General features: G+C 40.0%; 1 protein-coding gene across 4 annotated transcripts in view; it reads left to right on the top strand.

The window, feature by feature from the left end:
* LOC126189000 (myosin heavy chain 95F) overlaps positions 1 to 27,595 on the top strand; it is a 432,971-nt gene that overhangs the window by 319,231 nt on the left and 86,145 nt on the right. For all 4 annotated transcript variants that reach the window (XM_049930806.1, XM_049930805.1, XM_049930803.1 and 1 more), the window contains 7 exons: positions 7,768 to 7,973; positions 18,032 to 18,105; positions 20,515 to 20,644; positions 21,031 to 21,195; positions 25,791 to 26,053; positions 26,214 to 26,363; positions 27,096 to 27,355. In XM_049930806.1, the coding sequence (XP_049786763.1) occupies positions 7,778 to 7,973; positions 18,032 to 18,105; positions 20,515 to 20,644; positions 21,031 to 21,195; positions 25,791 to 26,053; positions 26,214 to 26,363; positions 27,096 to 27,355 (1,238 nt within the window). In that variant the 5' untranslated portion in view covers positions 7,768 to 7,777. The remainder of the gene's footprint in view (positions 1 to 7,767; positions 7,974 to 18,031; positions 18,106 to 20,514; positions 20,645 to 21,030; positions 21,196 to 25,790; positions 26,054 to 26,213; positions 26,364 to 27,095; positions 27,356 to 27,595) is intronic.

Raw genomic sequence — 27,595 nt, 5'->3', positions numbered from 1 at the left:
GCTCGAAGCCGTACGCCGTGCCGCGTTAACGGGATTCCCGCTGAAACAGCCCATTCTGAGTCTCCCACCTGCTGCTTCCCTGCTCGCCGGTCATCATACTGTGTGCAACGACGAGATATTTCGGAGAAATTGATCTGTCATCGCGGAAAAATGACCTGCCCATGGAATAGGTATTGCTGGAACAGACTTCAGTAGTTTGTTCCTGGCTGCAGAAGGAACTAAAAAATCCGATGTAGACCCACTACTCTACAGTGAAGCACTGCACTGCAGGACATCGATCTGCATATCATTACAACATCGGATTAGATTAATACTTGTTCCATCGATCATGAATACGACACTTCGTAATGATGTGGAACGTGTCAGGTTAATAAAAGATGTCTGTACAAGATATTACATTACACAAAATATTGCATGACACTAATGTTTAAGTTGTTGTTGTTGTTTTTTTTGTTTTTTTTTTTCCCTTAATTTATATCTAAAAATTCAGCCAATGAGTAGAAGGGGTTTTCATCTAGAAATTCTTTTAATTTATTTTTAAATGTTAGTTGGCTATCTGTCAGGCTTTTGATGCTGTTTGGTAGGTGACCAAAGACTTTTGTGGCAGCATAATTTACCACTTTCTGTGCCAAAGTCAGATTTAACCCTGCATAGTGAAGATCATCCTTTCTCCTGGTGTTATAGCTATGCACACTGCTATTACTTTTGAACTGGGTTGGTTTATTAACAACAAATTTCATAAGTGAATATATATACTGTGAGGTTACTGTGAGGATCCCTAGATCCTTAAATAGATGTCTGCAGGATGACCGTGGGTGGTCTCCAGCAATTATTCTGATTACACGTTTTTGAGCAATGAATGCTTTTCTACTCAACGATGAATTACCCCAGAATATGATGCCATACGAAAGCAGTGAATGAAAGTAGGCATAGTAAGCTAATTTACTGAAATTCTTATCACCAAAATTTGCAATAACCCTAATAGCATACGTAGCTGAACTCAGACGTTTCAGCAGACTATCAATGTGTTGCTTCCAGTTTAGCCTCTCATCAGTGGACACACCCAAAAATTTTGAAAATTCTACCTTAGTTACAGACTTCTGTTCAAAGTCTATATTTATTACTGGAGTTGTGCCATTTACTCTACGGAACTGTATATATTGTGTTTTAACAAAATTTAAAGAGAGTCCGTTTGCTGAGAACCGCTTAATAATTTTGTGAAAAACATCATTTACAATTACATCACTTAGTTCTTGGTTTTTGGATGTTATTACTATACTTGTATCATCAGCAAAAAGAACTAACTTTGCATCTTCATCAGTGTGGAATGGTAAGTCATTAATGTATATCAAGAACCCTTGGGACCCCGTATTTGATAGCCCCCCAGTTTGAGGAATCAGCTGTTGTTTTAACATTACATGAACCACTTATTTCAACTTTCTGCATTCTTCCAGTTAAGTATGAATTAAATCATTTGTGCACTGCCCCCTCAAACCATAATGATTTAGCTTATCTAAAGTAATTCCATGATTTACACCAGTGCTGTCATATTTGCGAGAGTTGTTCAAGATGGCCGATATGCGATGTGATTAAAGTGTCCGGTCGTCGTGTCGTGGATAGCCTCCTTCTCAGAACATTCCAGCCTATTGTGATTCATTAGATTAGATTAGTACTTGTTCCATAGATCATGAATACAACACTTCGTAATGATGTGGAACGTGTCAGGTTAATAAAAGGTGCCTATACAAGATATTACATTACACAAAATATTACATGACACTTAATATTTTTTTGTGTGTGGGGGTTGGGGAAATTACCCACTCACTATATCCAGAAATTCATCTAATGAGTAGAAGGAGTTACCATTCAGAAATTCTTTTAATTTCCTTTTAAATGCTATATGGCTATCTGTCAGACTTTTGATGCTATTAGGTAAGTGACCAAAGACTTTTGTGGCAGCATAATTTACCCCCTTCTGAGCCAAAGTTAGATTTAACCCTGAGTAGTGAAGATCATCCTTTCTTCTAGTGTAGTAGCCATGTACACTGCTATTACTTTTGAATTCGTTCGGGTTGTTAATAACAAATTTCTTAAGTGAATATATATATTGAGAGGCCACAGTGAGGATCCCTAGCTCTTTAAATAAGTACACAGATAGTGTTTGTGCCTTGTGGTGTGTGCCCTGTAGTTAGGATTCGGCTAGTGAAACACTTGTAATCTGCCAGGAAGTTTCACTTGTATTTAGTTAACTTTCCTCTGCTCTGTCGAAGTTTCCATTTGAATTCGCTAAATGTGCTATCCGACAGCGCTTACCTTTGCATCAGATTTCTTGTGAAGTTAGTTATAGAACACATTGCTTCTCCTTTTTAAGATGGATTGCCATTCTGTTGATCACGTGTCTCATTAAGAAGTTTTCCTTTGTCCATGTTTGGTCAATCGTGGCGCCTGTGCTAAAAATTTTGAAGGTTTTTTCCTTCAGTGTTTTTGTAGACTTTCCAAAGCGCTCGTGTTGGATAACATTAGGCTTATCCGTAGGTCGTCAATGAGGAAGGGCTCCCCCGCCAGCAAGTATAAAAGTCTGGATCGTGTTGTTTTGGACACTCCTATTGCTTTCTTTATATAGGTCGCCTTTACTCTTCCTAGTGTCGGTAGTTTTTTCGCTGTAAGATGTGGTCCTATAACTTCTATACTATGTGTCGGTATTGGTAAGATTTTTGCTCTAAGTAGTGCCGTTGCTGTCCGTAGGCTAAGGGATCTAATGTATTGTATGTCATGGATTGCCATTATTGCTTGCATTGCCTTCCCTGTCACATGTTTCGCGAAACATTTTTCGGTTGTTTATATTGTCACCCTTGGGTACTTGAAGTCTGGTACGATATTCAGTTTTCTCTTCAGTATGAAGACCTCGGCTGATTCAGGTGCTCTTCCTACATTTCGGAGTGTCATCATTTCTGTTTTTTTCCACATTTATTTCGAAGCCGTGTTCGACACACCAGTCTTCCACATCGTTTATAGCTTCTTGTAACTTTGCAATGTCCGTTGGGCTTGTTACAATATCGTCTGCATATGCATATGAGATTACACCCTCCCTTTGTGATATTCTCACAGTTTCTTCCGCTGCAAGGATAAATAACAGAGGACTCAGTGGATCTCCCTGAAGGACTCCGTTTGATAGGAATATAGGCTCCGGTAGGGAGAAGTTATGCGAGATCCATATTTCGTTCCATCGCAGTATTGCGCCTATGATTCGGGTCCATATGTTGTTTTCACTTAACGTTTTCACTCACGTATTTTGGAGTGGAGGCTGTTTCTAGCACTTATTGTAGAGTTTTGTCCATATTGGCTTTAGTATTGGGGCAGTATCTTATAAATGTTCGCTATAAAGTCTGTCAGGGCGTGCAGCTTTTTTGTTCTTGGTGCTGTTAATGACATCTTTGACCTCTTCTGTGGCCAATGGGACCCATTCAGTAGTTGTTTGTCGCGTTGTGTCCTGTCTACCGTCTGGTCTCCCTTTTAGTCCTTCCTTGTTCATATGTTATCGAAGTGCGTCTCCTACATTTTCATATAGATGTAATGTGCTTCAGTTCGTTTTCTGGGGCATAACCCAATATATGGGTCTCTTGAGGCTTCCTCCACTAGTTTCTTTCCTTCTCTTACACAGAAGATATTCTTATACGAGGGTAATCCCAAAAGTAAGGTATCCTATTTTTTTTATAAGTGCATAGACCTGTTTATTTCTACCTTGGTTTACATCAGTTTACAGCTTGAGCATTTAGCTATTTTTCGACGTAATCACCATTTCTGTCGATGCATTTTTGTAGACGCTGTGGCAGTTTTTATATGCCCATGTCATACCAGCTCGCCGCCATTCTGTTCAGAAAGTTATGAACATCTTCTTTCACCTCGTCGTCGGAGCTGAATCACTTTCCGGCCAAATGTTCTTTTAACCTAGGGAACAAGTGATAGTCACTGGGCGCCAATTCAGGACTATAGGGTGGGTAAATGATTATGTTCCACTGAAACTGTTGCAGGAGAGCAACGATTTGCCGAGCGATGTGTGGGCGAGCTTTGTCATCGAGAATGTGTCCGCCCTTGTCCTACATTCCTCTTCTCCGGTTCTGAATTGCCTGTTTGAGTGTTTTCAGAGTCTCACAGTAACTGTCAGCGTTAATTGTGGTCTCAGTGGGTATAAAGTCGACCAACAATAACCCTTTTCGATCCCAAAAAACGGTTGTCATGATTTTACCTGCAGACTGTGTTTGTTTGAATTTCCGCGGCTTTGGCGAAGGAGGATGCCGCCACTGGCGTGATTGTTGCTTGGTCTCAGGTGTCAAGTGGTATGCCCAGGTTTCGTCATCCGTGACAGTTGAGTCCAGAAAGATTTCCTGTTCGGCTGCAAGGAAGTGAAGAAATGCACGGGAAGCATCAACTCGTTGCCACATGGGGTCCTCAGGTATCATGCGTGGTACCCATCTTGCGCACATCTTCCGGTAGTTCAATGTTTCCGTTAAAATTCTGTGAGCGGTGCTTCGGGAAACCTCAGGAACCAACGTGCAGAGATCATCCAGGGTCATCGGCCGATCTTCGCGCATGCTTTGCTTAACTTTCAACACAGTGTCCTCAGAAACTGACGGTCTTCCGCTCCTTTTTTAGTCGTGATTTTCGGTCCGACCAGCTGCAAACTCTCTACACCACTTACGAACATTTTTGAAATCCATGCACGACTCACCATACACTTTCGTCAATTGACAATGGATTTCAGTCGGCGCTGAGTCCTTTGCGTTCACAAACCGAATAAATGCGCGCAATTCGCAGTTGGCGGTAACATCCAACGGGAGCTCCATTCTCAACGGCTGCCAACCCAAGACTGAGCGCCTCAACGCGCGCATGTTTACACACAGCGCGTGAAGCACTCTTCATAACAGTGTGACCAACTGCCACACAAATAGAGTTCTGTACTTGTTAAAAAAATAGGAAACCTCCCTTTTGGGATTACCCTCGTATATATTTCGTTTTTCGACGGAAGACCTGCACGCCGTTTTAGTTGTTGCAGGCTTTCAGGTACCTTTTGTTAGACTATGACACTGTGTTGAACAATTTTTTTGCTCTTCTTTTGTACCTGGGATTAGCGGCATGTCTTAGTAGTTCTCTATCGCTCCTGTTGCTTCCTCGAGTCGCGAATTGTCTATTCGAATTTCAATTTGTTTTATGTCGTCTGATTTTGCTTCCACTTTCCCGATGTCAATTGTTCTCGAAAGTGCTTCTTCCTCTTTTTGGTACAGGTTGTAGCCATATAGTTGATGACATACGGAAGTCTGAGTCTGGCTGTCATGCTTGTATAGCCTAATGATAGTTGATGTGGTATCAACGCACGGAACTTCAGCGGGCATTACCATGAATGTGGCTAAATCCTCATCGATGCCCATTGGACATGGCCTCTCACATAATGACTTATCACCTTTCTCGTGCGTACGGAACCTATGAAACCATTGTATCATTTTGACGTTCACTGTGTGACACTTCACTGCCATCTGTTTTCCGCATGCTCTCTAACTCAGCCGCATGGCAGTTCGACATGATCTCCTCCGATGACTCAATTATTTACAACGTGTCGGATACCTCAGTCAATATGTGGGGTCGAAGATGGGTCCACATCACACAGGCACTCTCACTGCCATCAGCTATCGGCCGCAGTCTCCAGGTTGCGTTTGGATACTTTCTAATGGCTGATACACCCTATAAGGTCCGTTACAAAATTCTCACACTCCTTGGCCTTGCCAATGTGTGACTTTGAGCGGCATCCTTGTACATGCCCTCCATGCATAAGCAGTGAAACAGGGATGCCTCCCTTACAGGTTTCTGGACATTCTTATGCTCATGTACATATCCCCACTGGTACCAGTAGGTCACATCACGCCCCATGTGGTGCACATTTCTGATTTCATTGTCGACTTCGGTTACTCTCACATTCACTTATTGAGCACGCGCCTTCCTCAAACCAAAGACTTCTGTATCACACTACATCCACTGCCTCACTGCAAACCCACAATGATGTCAAATATCCATCAATGCAGTGGCCCATGGTTATGTGTCATGTCCACCAGCCTTTCCTTCCTTCCAACGTCTGGATAACATGGCACCACATCGCATGTGGAAAATTCGTCACAAATCAACGTTTTCATGCAGTCAGATTGTTGGACATACCCCTTTGCCACCTAGTGGATGACGATGGCCACCACCTGACTTGTGCTACCACCAGTGACATCTAGAAACTGGGTCAAAGGGATGGATGATCACTTATCTGTACACTGATGGCAATACATTTTGTCTTGACTTTTGGCAGTACTTACAAACCCCCCACAGAGAAATTGAGCACTAACCGTACTACTGCACTTTCTTTGCCAACTACCTTTGCACGATCTTTACATCCCCCCCCCCCCCCTCAGGTGGATGGACAATTGATTGGCACTGCCCCCCTCCATCTGCATCAGATGATGTCTGAGACTCCCTCCCTATGCTACATTTTTATACCGTATTCCATGATCGGTTAGGTGCATGGACACATGCCCCTTTCTTTTATGTAATATACCAGACCAAGTTGGGATTTCCCACAACTCTACTGTCCCCTCCTCCTTGGCTTCCGCCCTCATTTTGTGCGCTTCTACCCGGTAGTGGTACTGGGGACAACGTGGCCAGGCCTTTGTTAAGAAAGATTTTTGCACATTTGCTCGGGTGTTGTGTCTAATGTTTGTTCTGATGGAAGGGCAGCCTTTACATTGTTTTGATGCTTTTACAGATAAATATGTTTTATTTAACTTGCTTCCTGTTCAGAAACCACTCACAATAAGTAGGAAATCCAGGCTCGAGTCCCAGTCTGGCACAAATTTTTGTTGTCATGATTCCATTATACAGGTGATGGTTCTCCACATTCACAACTGCGAATACATTTCATGTACGTTTTTTGTATATTGATACTCATGAACGGCCATAGTGTTTCGCAAGAATTGAAAAATCCAAAATTCTTCAAGCAGACTCACAGATATAAATTGGATATATTGGGAATGTCAAAGAAGCAAGGCAAAATGACAGAGTTTACTCTACACAGTCACAGCGAATATGAATTCTACTTTCTGAAAGTTGTGATCAGGATCAACCTGACGTGGCCAATCTTAATCATATAATACTGGCACACACAGAGTACAAGGAAGCATAAGAAGTGCTATGCTGCAAACTGGTTTCAAGTAGTTTTCCCTACATAGGTGTGTTACATCCGTACTCTGCAGATTTGATGTGAATATATACAATGTGATATCGGAATACTTAAAAGAAGCTGTTACACAGTTTTAAAATTTGCACTTTAAGTCCACTTGGTTCGAGTATTTTTTTGAATTAAGAACATATAATTGTACGTAAGGACAGAAACTGTCACATCTTAGTATACTTTTTAATATAGAAGTTACATTTGTATCTACAGACCCACACAATCTTGAATAAGCTACTGCATATGAAACTATTCTAAGAATAGTATCTTTCATAATGTAATCTCCTTAGTTTAGTATATTGTACTATCCACAAGGCTGAGCTTATTCTGTCAGTTTACTGTAACTCAAAGTTTTATGTTAACTCTGTGCAGTTTTAACTGTTGCTTGCTGTTTGCTCATTGTTGCCTACAGCCAAAATAAATAAATAAATGATACCTGTCAAGTCTTCCTCCTCACATTTCATAAATGTAACAGTTACTTATTTGTGTCATTCTTATGCTCGTAGGTGTGAAGCAATGAACAGCATGGAGAAGCAGAAAGTGTGGGTCCCTGACCCCGTGGAGGGGTTTATACTGGGGCAGATCATTGACCTTGGCTACAGTGGACAAGCAACAGTGTTACCATTTGATAGCAAACATTCCAAGCAGACATGCAGCTTAGACAGAATTCATTATGCAGAAGACAACGACAGCAAAGAAGTGGATGATAATTGTAAGTTAACAACATTTCCATGCTGTTTTTCTAGTGTTGCCTGCTTACAAATCTCATCTACTGTAAGTTGCAAAACTAACAAAGAAAATAAAGACTCAATAATTTGAAAAGTGTTTCAGGAGCACATAAAGATAAATAATTTCTGTGTAATTAAAAATAATTATTGCCCAGATAGTAACATGTTCTATGGCTGTTTAGCTCTTATAGTTGCACAGTACAGTTCAGTTATGATAAGTCCTGATAGACCAGGCATACATTCTGTGTTTCAAGTATATGAAGTTGATTCGCCTTTTGGTTACCAACAAAGGAAGACAAATAGTCTCTTCCAGCACGGCCAGTGATGCTTGGCTCACCTCTGTAAGTCTGTAGTTTTGGAGGAAGGAGAATTAGGATTTAACATCCCATCGATGATAAGGTCTTCATCAACTTAAGGAGACTATGGAAAATATAAATGTGGATGGTTGGCTGTGAATGAGAACCAAGTGCTATAACAACTGTGTCACCTCGCTTGGTTAAGGCTCAGAGTGGCTCCTGAACTGAATGCAACAAGGCAGGTGTGCAGCAGTGCATGAATGATAACCTCTCCTGTCCACTGTCTTTTAAAAGCATTGCGTACTACTTGTCTCTGAGAAAAATTGCATATGGACAAGCTTAATGATATTTTTGATGCTGCTTCATGCTGCTATTGTTGCTACATGATGTCAGTTGATTAGTAATTGCCTTCAAGCATTACCATTTGCTGGAAGTTTAATATCATGATTCACAATGCTCACTGAAGTAGTTTGTGTGAATTCCTAACAAGTAGAAAATTTGCATCCTTGACAAGTAGTAGCAATGATATCTTCTGATGCACTGCATTAGTATCCAGATCAATGCAGTTGTACTTGTACCTTGTGAATATGCAATTTTTGACTGCCTCTCTCGCATGCTACATTACCTGCATATAACACTACCCTTCAAAATCCACAGGGAGGAAAGAATTTCTGGTTCTCCAATCTGACTAAAGGTTTTGGGAGATTTTCCGTGGTTATCAGGTGAATGTCAAAATTGGAAACCCGCTCCCAAATATTGCTAATTGGGATTGCCTCTGGCCCACCCTCAACCTGTTGGAATATTTGACTGAAAAAGATAAAGGGCTACAATGGCCCACCCTGCTCTCACAATCTGGGAATGAAAGATTAAAAATAAATGAATATGAATTTGTATCCTGCAATGCAGTTGCACTTCACATAAGAGTAGTTTAACTTTTGGGATTGAAACACTTATATGTAACTCAGCCCTGATACAAAAATTTATACACTGAGGTGCCAAAAGTCATTACCTCTCACCACTGACAGTGCAGTAGCCGATGGTGTTCACTTAACAGCTGAGAGCAGCGGCATTTGCATAGAGTTATCAGTGCTAACAGACAAGCAATACTGCATGAAAGAACCGCAAAAAACCAATGTGGAATGTCCGATGAATGCATCCATGAGAATAGCGCAGCAAAACGTGGTATTAATGGGCTATGGCAGCAGACATATGGTAGCTTTGCTAACAGCATGACATCGCCTGCAGTACCTCTCGTCGGGTCGTGACCATATTGATTGGACCCTAGATGATTGGAAAACCTTGGTGTGGTCAGATACATCTCAATTTCAGTTGGAAAGCGCTGATGGTAGGGTTCCGGTGTGGCACAGACCCCATGAAGCAATGGACCCAAGTTGTCAACAAGGCACTGTGCAAACGGAGTGGCTATGTAATGGTGTGGGCTGTGTTTACATGGAATGGATTTGATCCTCTGGTCCAGCTGAACCAATCGTTTACTGGAAGCGGTTATGTTTGGCTATTGGAGACCATTTGCAGTCATTCATGGACTTCATGTTCCACAACAACAATGGAATCTTTATGCATGACAATGTGCCATGTCACAGATCCACAACTGTTCGTGATCAGTTTGAAGAACATTCTGGACAATTCAAGTGAGTGATTTGGCTACCCATCGAACATTTATAGGACATAATTGGGTGCTCAGTTCATGCACAAAATCGTGCACCAGCAACACTTTGACAATTATGGACAGCTATAGAGGCAGCATGACTCAATTTTTCTGCAGCGGCTGTCAAACGGCTGCACTATGCTGTTCAAAAAGGGGTTTGGCATGATATTAGGAGGTATCCCATGACTTTTATCATCTCAGTGTACTAATTTATCACCACATGTCAGCTTAGTTTAAAACTGTTTTTATACTCTCAATATGCTGATCAATTTACTCAAAACATAATCAGAAATTGCAAATCCATGACGTTAAAATGTGAACTGTAGAGAGTATTTTGGGATTGTTGTAAGTGCGTCATATATACTATGTCCGCTTTGATAATTGATTGGCAGAGCTGATCTCCATGCAGATGACCCATGCCCAATAGCCAGAACTGCCAGGGATTTTCCATTGGTGGGAGGACTGAGGCAGAGATTACCGACCCGTATGAGGCCAGTTGACAAGTTACAAACTACTCAGATGAGAAGTAGCGGCTCTAAGATCTGAGAAGCTGACAATGTTATATGTCATACAGATGATGGGTCTCACTCACCCCAGGAGACTGTTCATTTGTTCATTCCCAGGGCTAGTGATGATCAGTAGCTGCAAACAGGTAGCATTTGGTCATGGTCATCCTGGAGCCCTTTTAAGCATTTCGACTGTATGCTGATGTCTGCCTGCTGGTCGCTACATCTCTGCACAGTGGCTATACTGCTTCCTTGGAGTGACGGTCACATTATACCTCACAGGAAAAGCATCCGATAATGAAAGACATAGTGAAACCTCGTATTCACATTTCATCCTATGAGTGTCAATTATATGTAAAGAAGATTACCCAATGGTGACCTCATAAAGTGGATCCACTTCTAACTGTAACATCTGACAACAATCGCAGGTAGAGGGTTGAAAGAGAATATCATTTAGACCTGTGTCACGTTACAACTGATGCCTGCATAAAATTTTTTCAATGAAGTTACAAAAAAGTGCACCCCAGCGTGCTAAGGAAATCTGGAAGAATGGCTGCTGTCTCCCTTATCAACATAAACACTCCCAGTCTTCATCAGTCATTTGAGTTTCATCCATGTCTACATTATACTGTGCAAGCCACCTTACCATGTCTGATGAAGAGTACAACTATTTCTCCTCATCCTTGTTTCATTCCTGCATGGTGTGTAGGAACAACAACTATTGGTAAACCTCTTCATGTGACATAAATTTTCTTTTTTTTATTGTGGTTACTTCTTGAGATGTATGTGGAAGGAAATAATATGTTGCCTTTTTCTTTTTGGAACATGCAGCAGTAAACCTCACTTAACTGATAGTACTGGATATCTTAACCTATTTATAAGCACCAATCACTGATCCTCTGCAGATCTTCCTGCATTTCACTACAGTCTTCTGTTGTTTCACATTCTTAAAGACAATAGTGTGAGTGAATAGCTTCACAGAGCTTGCAACTTTATGCACTAGATTGGTAATGATGTAAATCAGGTACAATGTAATTATCACTGCCTTGGAATACTACCAAAATTAAATTTACGTTCATTGATTTTGTTCTGTTACGGTTAATATATTGAGTTCTATCAGCTAGGAAATCATGAATCTTATCACAAGTCTCGACCATCATCCAATAAACTTGGATTTTGTTTCCAAGTGATGAAACTCATGATCCACAAGTCTATAGGTGTGTCACCAGACTGCAAAACACTAAATAGAACCTGTCATTATTTTTGTTATTAGTCGTATGAATAAATCATTCACCTCAGAGAGGAAAGGGAAAAAGACTGGAAGTGTTATGGATGAAAAGAACTTCAGCAGCCAATAAATATCCAGGTGCAACAGAGCACAGTTGTGTTTTTTGTGCCACAAGGATGTTTCACGACCTCATAGCCACAAACTTTGAGGGACTGTAGGCTGTACATGCAATGAATATATTTTTTTAAAATTAAGTAATGTATCTTTTCAACCCATCTTTTGAGTTATGCTGATGAGGTAAGGTTCTAAGAATGAATAACAACAACCATAGGCAAATTATAGTTTGTTAAATGTGTTAGAATAAATACACACTGCTGGTTGTTAAAACTGCTGCACTGTGAAGACCGTATGCAACAAACATGAAATGAGCTTGAACTGTACTACTTGCTTTGATGTGCAAATTTTTAACATTTCAGCACAACTGCACAAAAGAGATAGAAATAATGTTATACACATTCTGTATATAAGGAAAGATTGCATAACGGGTAATGCCTCATGTATAGTAAGCAGTAGAAACATCAGACCGGACTTGTTGGAATTAGAGAGTGGCACAATTGTGGTGTATAGAGACTGCAATTTACAGTGCAATGATGTGATTGCTCTCAATGGTCAAGATCCAGCAGCTGCCGCGTGGGTGTGGAATTGGTTGGCTTAGAACAGCCAACTCAATGCCGTGAAAGATCTCAGTGGCCCTTGCAACTAGTGTCCAAGAGGACAGATGTATAATTCATTTGCACATGCAGGATCAAACAGCCATGTCATGTAACTCGTCACGAAATGGGCTTCTTTCCTGTAAGACAGGTGTCCACATAGACAATGTGTCGAGCCCCAAGGACTGTCAACATAGAAATCACTGTTGGCATTTCCCTTAAAACAGCAACACAGAGAGGTGTGAAGGCAGTTGTGCACCTAATGACAGCACTGGACGCAGGATAGGCAACACATCATATTTTCAGATGAGTTCCTGTTCTGCATATACAGTATTATGATGGATGTATCTGTGTGTAGAGATTCTGAGAACAATGAATGATTCTAAATTGTATTCATCATTGACATTTGCCTGACATAGTGATTTGAGGTGCCATTAGATTCACAGGACTGCTACCACCAGTTTACACAGCTGGTACTTTGGACAGCACCCGTTACTGTGCTGACTGTTGAGACCGGTGGCTGTGACATATCATCATTTTCTCCATGACATTATCTTTCAATAAGATAACATGAGATCGCATGTTGCCTGTATTGTCCTGACCTACCTTGATGCAGACAGTGTTTGACTATTGCCCTGGCCAGAACATTTTCCAGATCAGCCGCCCATCGAAAACATCTGGTCATAAGTGGCTGAGAGACTGGGACACCACCACTCATCAGCCTCTAGGAGTGATGAACTTTGGAGCAGAGTTGAAGCAGCATTGAGTGATGTAGCCGAATGTGTCAGTCTAGCTTAATTCTACTTGAGGCCCAGCTGTTGTTGCTACCAGAGGTAGCAGCTGTGTGTCTAAATTTTGCACCCTGTGTACTGCCATATCACCTACAAATTTAATCTTGTGCTCTTGCTATTATACAGTACATGCACAGTAAGTGAAATCTCGTTATCTGCTTCCCTTCCTGGTGCCGCAAATGTGATGATCAACTGCGTACAACACATCATCAACTACTCTGTCCTGAGCCTAATTATGTGATTTTAATGCCATTCCCAGCAGTGAGCCTACAGCATTGTCAAACACGTCAGGATTGTGTAACGTTGTGAGACACATCATTGGTTGTCATCAGCTGTCATGGCTATTCAAGTTACGCGTACCACTCTTCATGTGTTCACATTGTTCTATTGAAGGGGGATTAAGGCAGATAAGTCAGATGAAAGCTCTGGCAGGCAAAAAGTCCTGCGTGAACTACACAGTGATACTTTCTGAAATATGGTAGTGATAAGCTGTGCTGGATACAGCTGTTGCAATGCCGTGCAAACATTACAGCATCCTGAAGAAATCACTGCACAAGTTCCATACAAGGTCCAAAACTGACTGTTCCTCATGTCTACACCTTCTGAAGATGCTACACAAGTGAAGGCTGTATTTCCTCAAACTGTCTTTATAGACACTTGGTTTGAGCCCATAGCAATGAAAGAAATGGATATGAATTACTAAACTTCTCAGCCATGGATTCCAAGAAAACCTATTATCTTCACATCCTGATTTCCAGTCCCAACATGTTCAAATGAATACTCACAGTTTCTTGATACATCAATACAGTGCCATGATCATACCATAGTCCAGTTGTGGTGTGAAGTGCAGGAAGATCTGTGGGGGCTGGCATTTCACCCTTAATGTAAATAAACATAATGTACTATGAAATATTTGGGACTAATCGACCCGTGCATCCTAAAGTCGAATGGTCACATACAACTAGTTTCATAAAAAACAGATAATACCCTGAGGTCCATTAAAAGAATCTTCAGGAACTGTGATTCATCCATTATGGAGGTGCTCATACTCCAATGCAGACAATACTAGTTTAGTGTTGTGCTGCAAGGAGAGGTTTACCATTAAAACTGTGATAGCAAATGTCCCAAGAAGAGTCAGGTTAATATTAATCTTCCATACCTTCTGATCAAAAGTATTCAGACACTTGTTACAGGACATAAATATGGAATGTGTCCAACCTTAGCCTTTATAACAGCTCCATATCTGCTGTGGACACTTTCAGTGAGGTGTCTGAATGCCTGTGAAAGCATGGCAATCCATTCTTCCTCAAGAGCTGAAACCAGAGAACGTAGGGATGTTGGATGATGGGGGTCTAGAATGAAGTCGACGTTCTAACTCATCCCAAAGGTATTACACTGTGTTCAACTCAGGTTTCCGGGTAGACCAGTCAATTTCAACAATATTTTTGTACACAAACCATTGTCTCATATATGCTACTTTATGACAGGTTCATTGTCATTTTGGTGTAGACAGTCTTGTAGTCTTTGAACTGTTCCTCCATCGTATGCAGTACACAACGCTGTGAAATGTATTCATATCCTTCTGCATTTAGTGTTTTCTTAAGTGTAATAAGGGGACCAGAGCCTACCAATGAATAACACTCCCACACCTCAACACTAACCGGTATGTACTTCACTGTAATCATTACACATAATGGCAGATAACGCTCTCCAGGCATTTGCCAAACTCAGAGCCTTCCATCAGAAGTGATTCATTGCTCCACATCACTTGTTACAAGTCACCCACAGTCTGATGGTGTTGGTCTTTACACCAATTAACACTGACTACAGGAAAGTGTGGCTTATAAGGAGCTGCTAGACCATTGTATCCTTTCCTTTTAACTCTATACACACAGTCATTGTGGTGGCTGGACTACTGGTAGGACTTCAGAACTGACAATCTCCTCCTGCTAATTTCATGTAATAATTTGCAGTCTCCCTCCTCAATGCTGTCTGTCAGTACATAAGGTTTTTCTGGTCTTGGTTTAGCTGTTGGTTTTTCATTCACGTTTCAACTTCACATTCACATTTCCATTTTATAATCACATTACTAGCAGTTGTCGTGATTGGTTTTAGAAAGGTTGAAATGTCGCTTATGGATTTGTTAAACTGGTTGCATCCAATGACTAGCCCACGTTCGAAGTCACTAAGCCCCCCTGGCTGACCCGTTGTACTACTGTTATTGCTTCTCTACAGTGACACAATACTGCTTGCCTCCTTTTATGCTGGTAGGCCCACCTCTCATGACATTTAGTGGTCAAGTCCACATTACACAATGGTGTACAGGTACTTTTGATCAGTAGATTGCATTTGTGAACTGGTTATTGTTAGAAAAATGAGAAAAAATAGAGTTCATGAGAAGGTTTACTAACTGCTGTTTTTCCACACTTCTCATTCACGACTTTAACAGGGAAAAGAGGGTGAGGAGAGGTGGAATGGTAGTGATAGAAGTAGTACTCTTTGCCACATATTATAAAAACGTTTGCCTTGTATGGATGTAGAGGGAGATGTCTCCAGGTTGAAAAGTGAAGCTCATATAAAGGTTGAACATCTCTTTCGTTGCCCCTCATTTTACTGTAACACAAAAACATGTCAGTGATGTCAGTAAATTCACAAAAAGATAAAATCCGTACTAGACTAAATCATTAATTCTACAACACAGGGTAAATTATTTTGAAACTTCATGGCAGATTAAAATTGTAAGACATTGTTAGTTGGAAGTGAACTGAGAGGTTGTTCTTCCTTCACAAGTGTTAATATAACCTGTCAGTCCAAAAATCTTTGAGACGGGATTAAAAAAAAAGTAGAGAAATGGTAAGACAGTGATTTTAATGCTTGATGTGTTCTACTTGAGTACCATCCAGAGAACATTCATACAGCCATGTGAAAGTGTCAGAAAAGTCCTTCTTTGGGATGCTGTTCAACTTGTGCGTCACATTGGCTTGAGAATTTGATTAGATTGTATGTAGTTTTCATTCCAGTAGATCCGTTGTGAGGAGATCATCTAGGATGTAGAACATATCAGAAAACAAGAATACACAATAAATATGTATAAAAAACATAAATACGCTAATGTACCTTCCACAGATCCCAGCCCTCTCGGATGTGGAATCAGTAAAAAAGAATTTTAAACATATTTTCATTTAATAGGTAACAATTAACTTTACACAAAAAATGTAAATATTCACTACAATAAGGTCCATAATGTTATGTGTTGAACCTTCATGCAAATTTCTGCACTTTGTTTTTTTGTGGTCAGTTCATATTGATAACAAGAAGTCTTGTCACCCATGATGATTTCTTCCATAAAAGTGTGTGCATTCTGCATTTGTGTCAAGTCTCAGCAGGTGTCCATGCTTCCTTGTTTTTGTTCGGTAGTCAGGCTGTGCGGGAAAACTTTGTGCATACTTTTTTCTTCTTTGGAACATTCCAGATTATGTCTTTTTGTTTTAGAGATGTTGCTCCATATTGTAGTTGTGACACAATGACATTGACACACAATGGTTACATGTCCACTGCTTAAAGCTGCCTGCTTGCACACCTGTTGTTTGCACTTCTTAGTTCAAGGAATGAATGAAGGATATTAGGGGTTTACCATCACACCAACATTGAGATCATTAGAGGTGATTGAAGCACAAACTCAAACAGTTTCAAGTAGGGGGAAGGAAATTGGCTGTGCCCTTTCAAAGGAATCATCCTGGCATTTGCTTGGAGCATTTAAGGAATTCAAGGAAATCTAAATCTGATTGGTCAGATGCAGATTTGAACCATTATTCCCCTGAATGTGAGCCCAATGTGCTACCTCACTCTATACTTCTCAGTAGAAGCTGCCACCTTAGCTACTGCACTGATGTTACTTACATGCCTCCGAACTTTTTGATCAAATGGTGTATCTGTCCAATGTAGGTGATTCTGATGAGAGCATGTGGAGTTTTAGTGTCATATTTCTGTTCTTGATGACAATGAGTGGAATAGAGAGGATGAACTGTTGTCTTGGCACACAGTCTGCTCCTCACAAATAGCACCAGGAGGCACTGAGCTTAATGGTCTCATCTGGCGGACGAATCACAGTCAACAAACTCACACACCATCACTATGTAATGGTTTGGAATGTAATCTAGGACAGTAGAACAGTGTCTGATTATCATAAACTGCATGTCATCATGTCACTTTTCCCCTTCCTGGTCAAGAACTGGCAACGAAAATTTCTTAGACCACCGAGATTCTATCTGGCTATCTCAGTGTTGAGTACCACTGCATAAGTGTATGTTAGTGATCTCTGGTATGTAGGCTAGTTGAACAGTTTAGAATCCATGATGGACCCAGACTCAGCCATCAAAACAGCAACTGCTAAGACTAATACCTTGAACAATTTCAGTCTACAAAATGGCTATGATTTGTTATGTGCCATGACAAACACTAATCACTTATGCGTTTTATTCATAAACAGAGCATTGGAAATAGTTTGTTCTGTTAATCTCGACTGGACAGTGTCATCTGACTGGTGTCATAATATGTTTAGTACTATGGTTGTATTGAACTGCACTTGGCCTTGATACGAATTATTAAATGTACTACCTGACAAAAAAAAGTTAAGTGCCCAGAATATGAGGATGAAATGTATTGAAGCTTCACAGGTTGAGAGGATATGTGATGTTATTTCTGTGACTGCATTATTGAGTCAAATGTACAAATACCTTGGCATTATGAGGCCACTAACAATTTTTGTTTGTGTATAAATTTTTCTTCAAATAACCATTTCTCTATGATGACAGATAGATATATGTTATGTTCTTTTTTCTATAGGTGGGTTAATGTATTTAAATCCAGCAACACTGCTTCACAATGTTCGCCTTCGTTACTACAAAGACAAGATATATGTAAGTATGGTCCATTTCTATTAGTAGTATTTTGTAAACGAATTCCCCATACTACATACATGAGTAAACAGTCTGTTATATTTATGGTTTGCCTATTGCTTTTCCATACAGGAAACCACATAAAGGGATAAGAACAGAATTTGTATTTGTACACTTTTTTGTACCGAGTGAACAATGTCATGTAGGGAATACATATTTTGTTTCCTGTTCCAAGATATTTCTGTAGACAATACTGTAGGTTTTCTTAATGTTTGTATACACAAGAGTTCTGTGTGTATTAACCATTGTGGAGCTTTCTCCATATGTGTCATTACCTGAATTTTTATTACCTTGAGAATTTCTCAAGAGACATAATGGAAAATTTTCTCCTACACATGGAGATATTTATAGACACAGATCAAATTCAGAATGTTTATGGAATATCTGTGGGTTAACCACCAAGAAAATAATATTAACTATGCCCTCAAGCTTACATATGATATATTGGCCATTAAAGTTGAAACTCATGCAACAAACTTCAAAGTGTGCTACATGTTTGTATATGCAAATGATTAGTGTCTCAGTACAATTGGGGAAAGTGTGTAGCAGAAACAGCATTTACAGTCTGTATGTAAGGAAAGACTATGCAACATTGTATATTCAGATATCACATTTGAATTGTAGATTGCTTGTGAGAAGATCATGTTATGTTTCTTATAAGAGGGATAAACATGAACCAGCCTGTCGGTGGCAGTATAGAGACTGCAATATACATATTCCGTGATATCATTGTTCATGTTGATATGAATGCCATAGCTGTCATGAGAATGTAAAATAGAGTCAGGAGGACAATACTACTGCCATGCAGTATCTCAGCAGTTGGGCACTGCTGATGCCACAGAACACAGACATTCACTATCTGGTCAAAAGTGTCTGGAAACCCCTTTATAATGTGGAATTGACCACTAGATGTCAAGAGAGGCAGGTGCCAGTGTAAAAGGAGGCTGGGAGTATTGTGTCGTCAGTAGAGGTGCCTGTTGCAGAGGAAGCAAAAGGTGATTTTAATGAAGTGGAAGTCTTGAAAGATAAGTTTATAGATAAGCCTGATGTGCCAAATTTTATCAAAAACTCTTTATATGTATAGAAATACAGCACCAGTACTGAGCTCGATTTGACAAGTCAAACAATATACTCAGCCAGTTAAAGTGTTAGTGAACCATTACGTGGTTGTTGTGGAAGCTGAACTGCTGAGTAATGATGATGTTTCTGGCTGACAGAAAGTCTTGGAGGACTGCAGAATGCATTTGAGGGTTTTACCGAGACAGCAGAGGAGGGAAATTGGCCTATAATTTTGCAGAAGCAGTAAGTGCTTGCCTGGCTTAGGCAAAGAGATCACATTTGCTAACTTCCAGGGCTTTGGATAGTAAAGTCGATCAAGGCACGCATTGTAGATGAATGGGTCAAACTGGAGGACTCACTGGCTTCAAACATGGACTATAGTTGAGACGGCCTGAGATGATCTGTGACGAGGTGTAGCTCTCTTGTCAGCTTTCAACTGCAAAGCATTAATGGCTGCAGGTGACAGCAGTAACTGTCTATGTGGATGTGACAACAATGAAGTGTTGCCATAGAGACTTTTACAAGATCGGGTTACATTATTGGTTGATGTAGATGACTGAAGCTGCTGTGCCCAGTCCACTGTAAATGTCAGGGATCAACTTAATGCCAACTCAACTACAGTCACTGAATGTCACCTAAGTAACAATACATCAGGACACTTCAACCCTTCTAAAACTGCGCAAGTCAACTGTTGGTGATGTGATTGTGGAGTACTGGGCTTCAGAAAAAGCTAAATGCAGGTGGATATGCACACGTTTTACAGAATTGCATACTGAGTTCAATAGAAGAACAATTCAGAGAGAGTGACTGCTTCTGTCTGTGTGAAAATGCCCCAATCATAAAGCAGCATCTATGATTCAGAGGTCTGTATTGATCTGACTTGCCCAGAGTCCCAACATGAACCGAGCCTTTGGGATAAGTCAGAATGTCAACTTCACTTCAGACCTCAGTGTACAATGTCACTATCTTTGCTGGTGTTGACTTTTGAGGAAGAATGGACTATCATTTTTCAATAGACATGCAGATATGTTGTTGAAAGTTCCACAGACATGCAGACATATCATTGAAAGTGTCCCCAGCAGAGTTCAAACCATCACAAAGCCATAGTGTGGAAACACCCCATATTAATGTTCACTAATAGGTGTCCAGATGCTTTTCATTACATAGTGTATTTGACCCAAATTACCTTAAGAAGAACAAAGTGAAAACTGCCATCTGAAGTTGCAAATGATTAAATAAAAGACTGCAATTAGAGTGGTTAGTCTTCTTGTAAAATTTTCTTTTAAAAAATATTTTCTCTTTCTTTTTCAGACATATGTCGCCAATATTCTTCTCGCTGTGAATCCATACTTTGAAATCAAAGATCTTTATTCAAAAAATACTATAAAGAGTTACCAGGGAAAGTCGTTAGGTGTTATGCCTCCACATGTTTTTGCAATCGGTATGTATGATATCCTTTCCTATTTACTGGACTGTTTAGCATCCTTGATGCAATCCTTTAACTTTCTGGAATGACACATAAAGGTTTCTACATAATTACAAATCTAAATTCTTTAGCAACTTTGGGTTTTGTGAACCCAAGAACTCATACAGTACTATCTGAAGATGATGGAGCTGTATCTCAGAATGTATTGTTGCATAATATATACAGTTTGAAACAACATGCAGAAACTTATATTTCAAATAGTTAAGGAATAGCATATGGGTTTTTTAAGTTGGCCCAAAATGAAGGCAGTTCAAGTAATTGCATGATAATCTTTTTATTTGTTTATTGTAGCTTCTGATATATTGAGAATAAATTTCTAATGCTGCTTCTGCTATTCACAGGAGACAAAGCATTCCGTGACATGAAGGTCATGAAGCAATCACAGTCAATAATAGTGTCTGGAGAATCAGGTGCTGGGAAGACTGAATCTACAAAATATCTGCTGCGGTATTTGTGTGATCTCTGGGGTACGACAGCAGGGCCAATTGAACAGAAGATTCTGGATGGTAACATATATAATAAAATAATTAGTAACTCTTGTTTATAGTACTGTATTTCAGTTTGGTTATGATACAGTAATGCAGTTTGAGACAAGCAGAGCAAAACAGTCATACACATAAATCCATAGTTTTCATAGCATAGTTCTCCAAGACCAGTAGTCTCCTGTGGGGTCACTGAGTCTCAAAGATTATTTTTCCATGTCTCCAAAGGACTATAGCAGCCTCTGCAATCAACGTCACTAATGATATTACATTCATGCTCAAGCAGCAGTTCACCATTTTGAATCTTGGTGCTGAATGAGATTAGAGGGAAGAACTCAACAGTTATAGTAAAGGAGATGAAGTGATTAGGGTGAGCAATTACTGAGATTACAAACAGTGCCAAACTTTTCAATTAATTTATCAAAAAACTTGGAATCATTGATGATAAGGCCATTATAACAACATTTACTATGAGTGTTAATAGAAATGTTAAGAAAAGTAGGAATATATGTCTTGTTAGCAAATTTGATAAGAAACAGATTTCAAATTTTCTGAGCAATGAGAGTCAAACAATTGGACATAACTCTAGACAACTTGATTTTAATGTAGCCAGAGGCTTGTTGGGAAAAAATACTATGTAAAAACGATAATATTTTTTTGGATGAACAATTTATGCAGACTTTGTTAGTTGTCTCTTAACATAAACAAATATAGCATACTGAACAAAAATAGGTGTAATGTTTCAATACTGTTTGATTACGTGATGGAACAATCACATCTGTCAAGCATCTGGAGATATGCAAGTGAAGCTAGCTAAAGAGGAGTGTCTGTATAAAACTAACCATAAGAAAGGCAGATGGCAGTCTGTGAGTCATTAGAAGAACTGTGAGGAAGTGTAGGTGACACATGAAGAAAGTAGCTTGCTAAGACCTTATTCAATGAAACTTCCTGGCAGATTAAAACTGTGTGCCGGACTGAGACTCAAACTCGGGACCTTTGCCTTTCGCGGGCAAGTGCTCTACCAACTGAGCTACCCAAGCACGACTCACGCCCCATCCTCACAGCTTTACTTCTTCCAGTACCTTATCTCATACCTTCCAATCTTAACAGAAGCTCTCCTGTGAACCTTGCAGAACTAGCACTCCTGAAAGAAAGGATAGTGCGGAGACATGGCTTAGCCACAGCCTGGGGGATGTTTTCAGAATGAGATTTTCACTGTGCAGCGGAGTGTGTGCTGATATGAAACTTCCTGGCAGATTAAAACTGTGTGTCGGACCAAGACTCGAACTCGGGACCTTTGCCTTTCGCGGGCAAGTGCTCTACCAACTTATTCAATCCTTATTAGAGTATTGCCCTTTAGTCTGGGACCACTACCAAGTAGGATTGAGAGAAGAAATAGATTATGAGGTGCATTTGAAAAGTTTGTGCAAAAATAAAAACTATTGACGTGTTTGGGGTAAACCTTTTTCATTTTTCAACATAGTCTCCTTTTAGACCTCTACACTTCGTCTGACACTGTTCTAATTTGCTGATCCCTTTCGAATAATAGGAATTGTCCACGTCTGCAAAATAGCAATTAGTTGCTGCAATCACCTCCTTGTTTGATTAAATCTTTATCCCGCCAGCCATTTCTTCAAATTGGGGAGCAAATAGTAGTCCGAGGGAGCCAAGTCTGGATAATAGGGGGGATGTGAAACGAGTTGGAATCCTATTTCCAATAATTTGGCAACCACAACTGCTGAGACGTGTGTTGGTGCATTGTTGTGATGGAAAAGGACTTTTTTGCTATCAAATCGCCGGCGTTTTTCTTGGAGCTCAGTTTTCAAACAGTCCAATAACAATGAATAATATGCACCTATAATAGTTTTACCCTTTTCCATATAGTCGATAAGGATTATCCCTAGTGAATCCCAAAAGACAGTCGCCATAACCTTTCCGGCCGAAGGAATGGTCTTCACCTCTTTTGGTGCAGATTCACCCTTGGTAACCCATTGGTTAGATTGGTCTCAGGAGTATAGTAATGTACCCATGTTTCATCCACAGTGACAAAACGATGCTTAAAGTCCTGCGAATTGTTCCTGAACAGCTGCAAACCATCCTTGCAACACTTCACATGATTCCGTTTTTGGTCAAGCGTGAGCAGTCGTGGAACCCATCTTGTGGATAGATTTCTCATGTCCAAATGTTTATGCAAAATATTATATACCCATTCATTCGAGATGCCCACAGCACTAGCAATCTCGCGCATCGTAACTCTTCTGTCATTCATCACCATATCATGGATTTTATCAATGATTTCTGTAGTCGCAACCTCCACAGGGCGTCCAGAATGTTCAGCATCACTTGTGCCCATTTGGCCATTCCAAAAATTTTTAAACCACTTATAAACTGTTCTAATCAAAGGTGCAGAGTCACCATAATGTTTATCAAGCTTCCCTTTAGTCTCCTGAGGCGTTTTTCCTTTCATAAAGTAATGTTTAATCTCCATATGAAATTTTTTTTCGTCCATGTTTTGACAATCACTCAGCTTCCCTGATTCTCACGAATGCCAAACACAAAGAAATAGACCAATATGGCTGAAACTTAGTGTGCATTCTTTCCAAAGATGCTACTAACTAAACATGACCTGGATACGTGTTGGTGGTGCCATCTAAATCTACATCCATACTCCGCAAGCCACCTGATGCCTGCAGAGTCTTCCACTGGAGTTTATCTATCATCTCCGTAACGCTTTCGCAATTACTAAATGATCCTGTAACGAAGCGCGCTGCTCTCCGTTGGATCTTCTCTATCTCTTCTATCAACCCTATCTGGTACGGATCCCACACTGCTGAGCAGTATTCAAGCAATGGGCAAACAAGCGTACTGTAACCTACTTCCTTTGTTTTCAGATTGCATTTCCTTAGGATTCTTCCAATGAATCTCAGTATGGCATCTGCTTTACCGACGATCAACTTTATTTGATCATTCCATTTTGAATCGCTCCTAATGCCTACTCCCAGATAATTTATGGGATTAACTGCTTCCAGTTGCTGACCTGCTAAATGATAAGGGATCTATCTTTCTATGTATTCGCAGCACATTACACTTGTCTACATTGAGATTCAATTGCCATTTCCTGCACCATGCGTCAATTCGCTGCTGATCCTCCTGCATTTCTGTACAATTTTCCATTGTTACAACCTCTCGATATACCACAGCATCATCCGCAAAAAGCCTCAGTGAACTTCCGATGTCATCCACAAGGTCATTTATGTATATTGTGAATAACAACGGTCCTACGACACTCCCCTGCGGCACACCTGAAATTACTCTTACTTCGGAAGACTTCTCTCCATTGAGAATAACATGCTGCGTTCTGTTATCTAGGAACTCTTCAATCCAATCACACAATTGGTCTGATAGTCCATAAGCTCTTACTTTGTTCATTAAACGACTGTGGGGAGCTGTATTGAACGCCTTGCGGAAGTCAAGAAACATGGCATCTACCTGTGAACCCATGTCTATGGCCCTCTGAGTCTCGTGGAAAAATAGTGCAAGCTGGGTTTCACACAACCGTCTTTTTCGAAACCCATGCTGATTCCTACAGAGTAGATTTCTAGTCTCCAGGCATCAGTTTGTCACAGTATTAAATGCTGGAAGTCCGATGATAATATCACAGTCACACATCATGATTTTCTCTTCCTTAAAGCACCCACAGCAGACTTAACAGCAGGCCCACTGTCTCTCGGACTTTGCAGCAGGCCCACTGTCTCTTGCACTTTGCACGGACTTTTCAAACGCCCCTCGTAGATGCAAGGAAGTGGTGCATTATGTTTCATCATGGGTTGGTTAAGCAAGTGTAAAATCATCAAAGAGTCCATGACAGTGTGATTTGGAGTTAAAATCCTGACAGGACACATTCATAAAACAGTCTGTCAACATATCCCTTCCTTCTGTGTTTATCTTGCAAAAAGGGCTAGGAAGGTATACTCAGAGAGATCCATATGGAAGCTATTCAACACTCTTTCTTCCTGTACACCATTCACAACTGGGTCAGGGAAAGGGGGGAGGGGGAAGTGGGGGGGGGGGGGGGGGAGTGACAGTGATACATGAAATACTTCCACCACAAACAGTGGGGTGGTGTGCAGAAAATAGGCAAAAGTTTATAATTATTTTGCCAACCTCCCAGGAATCCCAGCCCTGGGTGTGCAACCAGTGGGCCTGCTGTTAAGTCTGCTGTGGGTGCTTTAAGGAAGAGAAAATCCATGATGTGTGACTGTGATATTATCATCGGGCTTCCAGCATTTAATACTGTGACAAACTGATGCCTAATCACTGCTTCATATTAAAACATGTCACCTGCTGATGAAAAACAGTGAATCGACAGAATTAAGTAAATGAGCACACTGATTATGTTAACGCAGTTTAAGTGCTATGTTGTATGCAATTAGAAAGGCAATTGGGGAATATGTGGAGATGTTTCCAAAGTACTGTAAAAGGGGTCTGGTGGTCTTCTAGAATTTTTTCTTTGGGAACTATTGATTAAGAATTCATCTTTGTTAATTAGTTGCACTTGTGTCCTGCCAGCATCAGCCGTACTTGATAGCAAAACTAACATTTTCTTTGTACATTTCTAGCAAATCCAATCATGGAAGCTTTTGGAAACGCAAAAACAACACGAAACAATAACAGCAGTAGGTTTGGAAAATTCATGGAAGTCCACTTTGACAACAAATATCAGGTTGTTGGTGGCTACATCTCTCATTATCTTCTGGAGAAATCCCGCATTTGTGTGCAAGGCCCTGAGGAGCGAAATTACCATGTATTCTATCTACTGTGTGCGGGTGCACCTGACCAACTTCGAGCCCAGCTAAATATCACCAAACCTGATGACTTCCATGTAAGTCTCTTATTGAGGATTTTGTTTAGCTTATAGCTCAGCTACTTTGTTCTTGTTGTAGCTGAAACTTTTGTGGTCACACATTTTTCTCATGCCTGTCGTGTGAAAGAGAGCTGCAGATTTTAAATTAGTGTTCCATTTTTGTTATCATTGTTAACAGTATTTAAAGCAAGGATGCACCCAGTATTTTGTAAACAACACAACAGAGAAGAAACTGAACAACAGTCAAAAATCTCAGAGTCAAATTAAAAAGGGAGGCCTAAAGGATCCATTACTGGATGATGTGCAGGACTTCACTACCCTGGATCAGGTATGTTAATATTGTCTTTTCTAAATTCGTGCATTTCATTAAAAGAGATTTTATCCCTGTATCTCAAAAGAGTACTCATGGTTATTTCGCAATAAATTTATACCTCTACCTCTGTATGATAGACACCAATCTCATGAAGTTCTAATTGAAATAAAAGTTGCAAACAATGAAACTAGCATGAGGGGGGAGGGGGGGGGTTACGAGTTTCTTTTTATCACTTGTTCTTTCCTTTGGAGGACAGATAGTGTTTTTGGGAGTGTTCTAAAATATATTTTCACAAGTACTACTTTACTTTACCAGTTTCTCATGCGTGTATGCTGCATCATCAGCAATCAAGAGGTTAAGTGTCCTTTCTATTCATAGTTCAGTTCACAAATGTAATATGTATTTACCTGGACAACAGAAACACATAAATTTGTTGTAATTTTGCTGTTACTTGAAGTTAATTGATCTGGAGAACTTCAGTTTTACAACTGAAGCAGTTTTTCCAAGAAAAGTCGGTGGAAAGGAAATTCTCATGCCCCAGAAAGAGTTATTCGTATGCACAACTATATACATGACTATGCATAACTATGAAAAGCTTGTTGTTCACAGGAAGATAAAAATGTGAAAGTGGTTTATTTTGTATGATCATGTTCTCTTTTGGGCGATTACAGACATCATGCCTTCCATTACAAATTTTATAATTTGTATATTTACCTAAGTTGCATTTTTAATATTCCGTTGGTTTAGGCATTATCTCGAATAGGTCTGGATGATGCAGAAAGGCTAAACATATATACAACAGTAGCATCAGTGCTCCATCTAGGAAATGTCTCCTTTGAAGAAAACCCAGAGGATACAAAAGGAGGCTGTAGGATCACTGCAGCATCAGAAAAATCACTAACAATAGCATCTAAATTGATGGGAATGGATCCAGAGGAACTTAGACAAGCCCTTGTTTCTAAAGTCATGCAGACCAGTCGTGGTGGCCTCAAAGGAACTGTTATAATGTGAGTTTTGCACTAATGCATACTGTTAGTTTTTAATTTTCTGCAATAATATTTCAGTATAAATTGTGATAATTTCTATCTTCCTTTATTTTGCCTTTTAAATTACACTTTAGCTGTATTTACTGTTTAATATTGAACAGTTATAGCTTCTTCTAATACTTACAAGTGACAGAAACACAAGCTCTGTGGTAACTGTGAAATAAATAGGTAATACAATATTTACATACTTTTGATGTTTTT

The sequence above is a fragment of the Schistocerca cancellata genome, chromosome 5 (genome assembly GCF_023864275.1).
Source record: "Schistocerca cancellata isolate TAMUIC-IGC-003103 chromosome 5, iqSchCanc2.1, whole genome shotgun sequence".
Classification (NCBI taxonomy): Eukaryota; Metazoa; Arthropoda; class Insecta; order Orthoptera; family Acrididae; genus Schistocerca; species Schistocerca cancellata.
The sequence above is the reverse complement of the archived record's forward strand: the minus strand, read 5'-3'. Positions and strand labels throughout refer to the sequence as shown.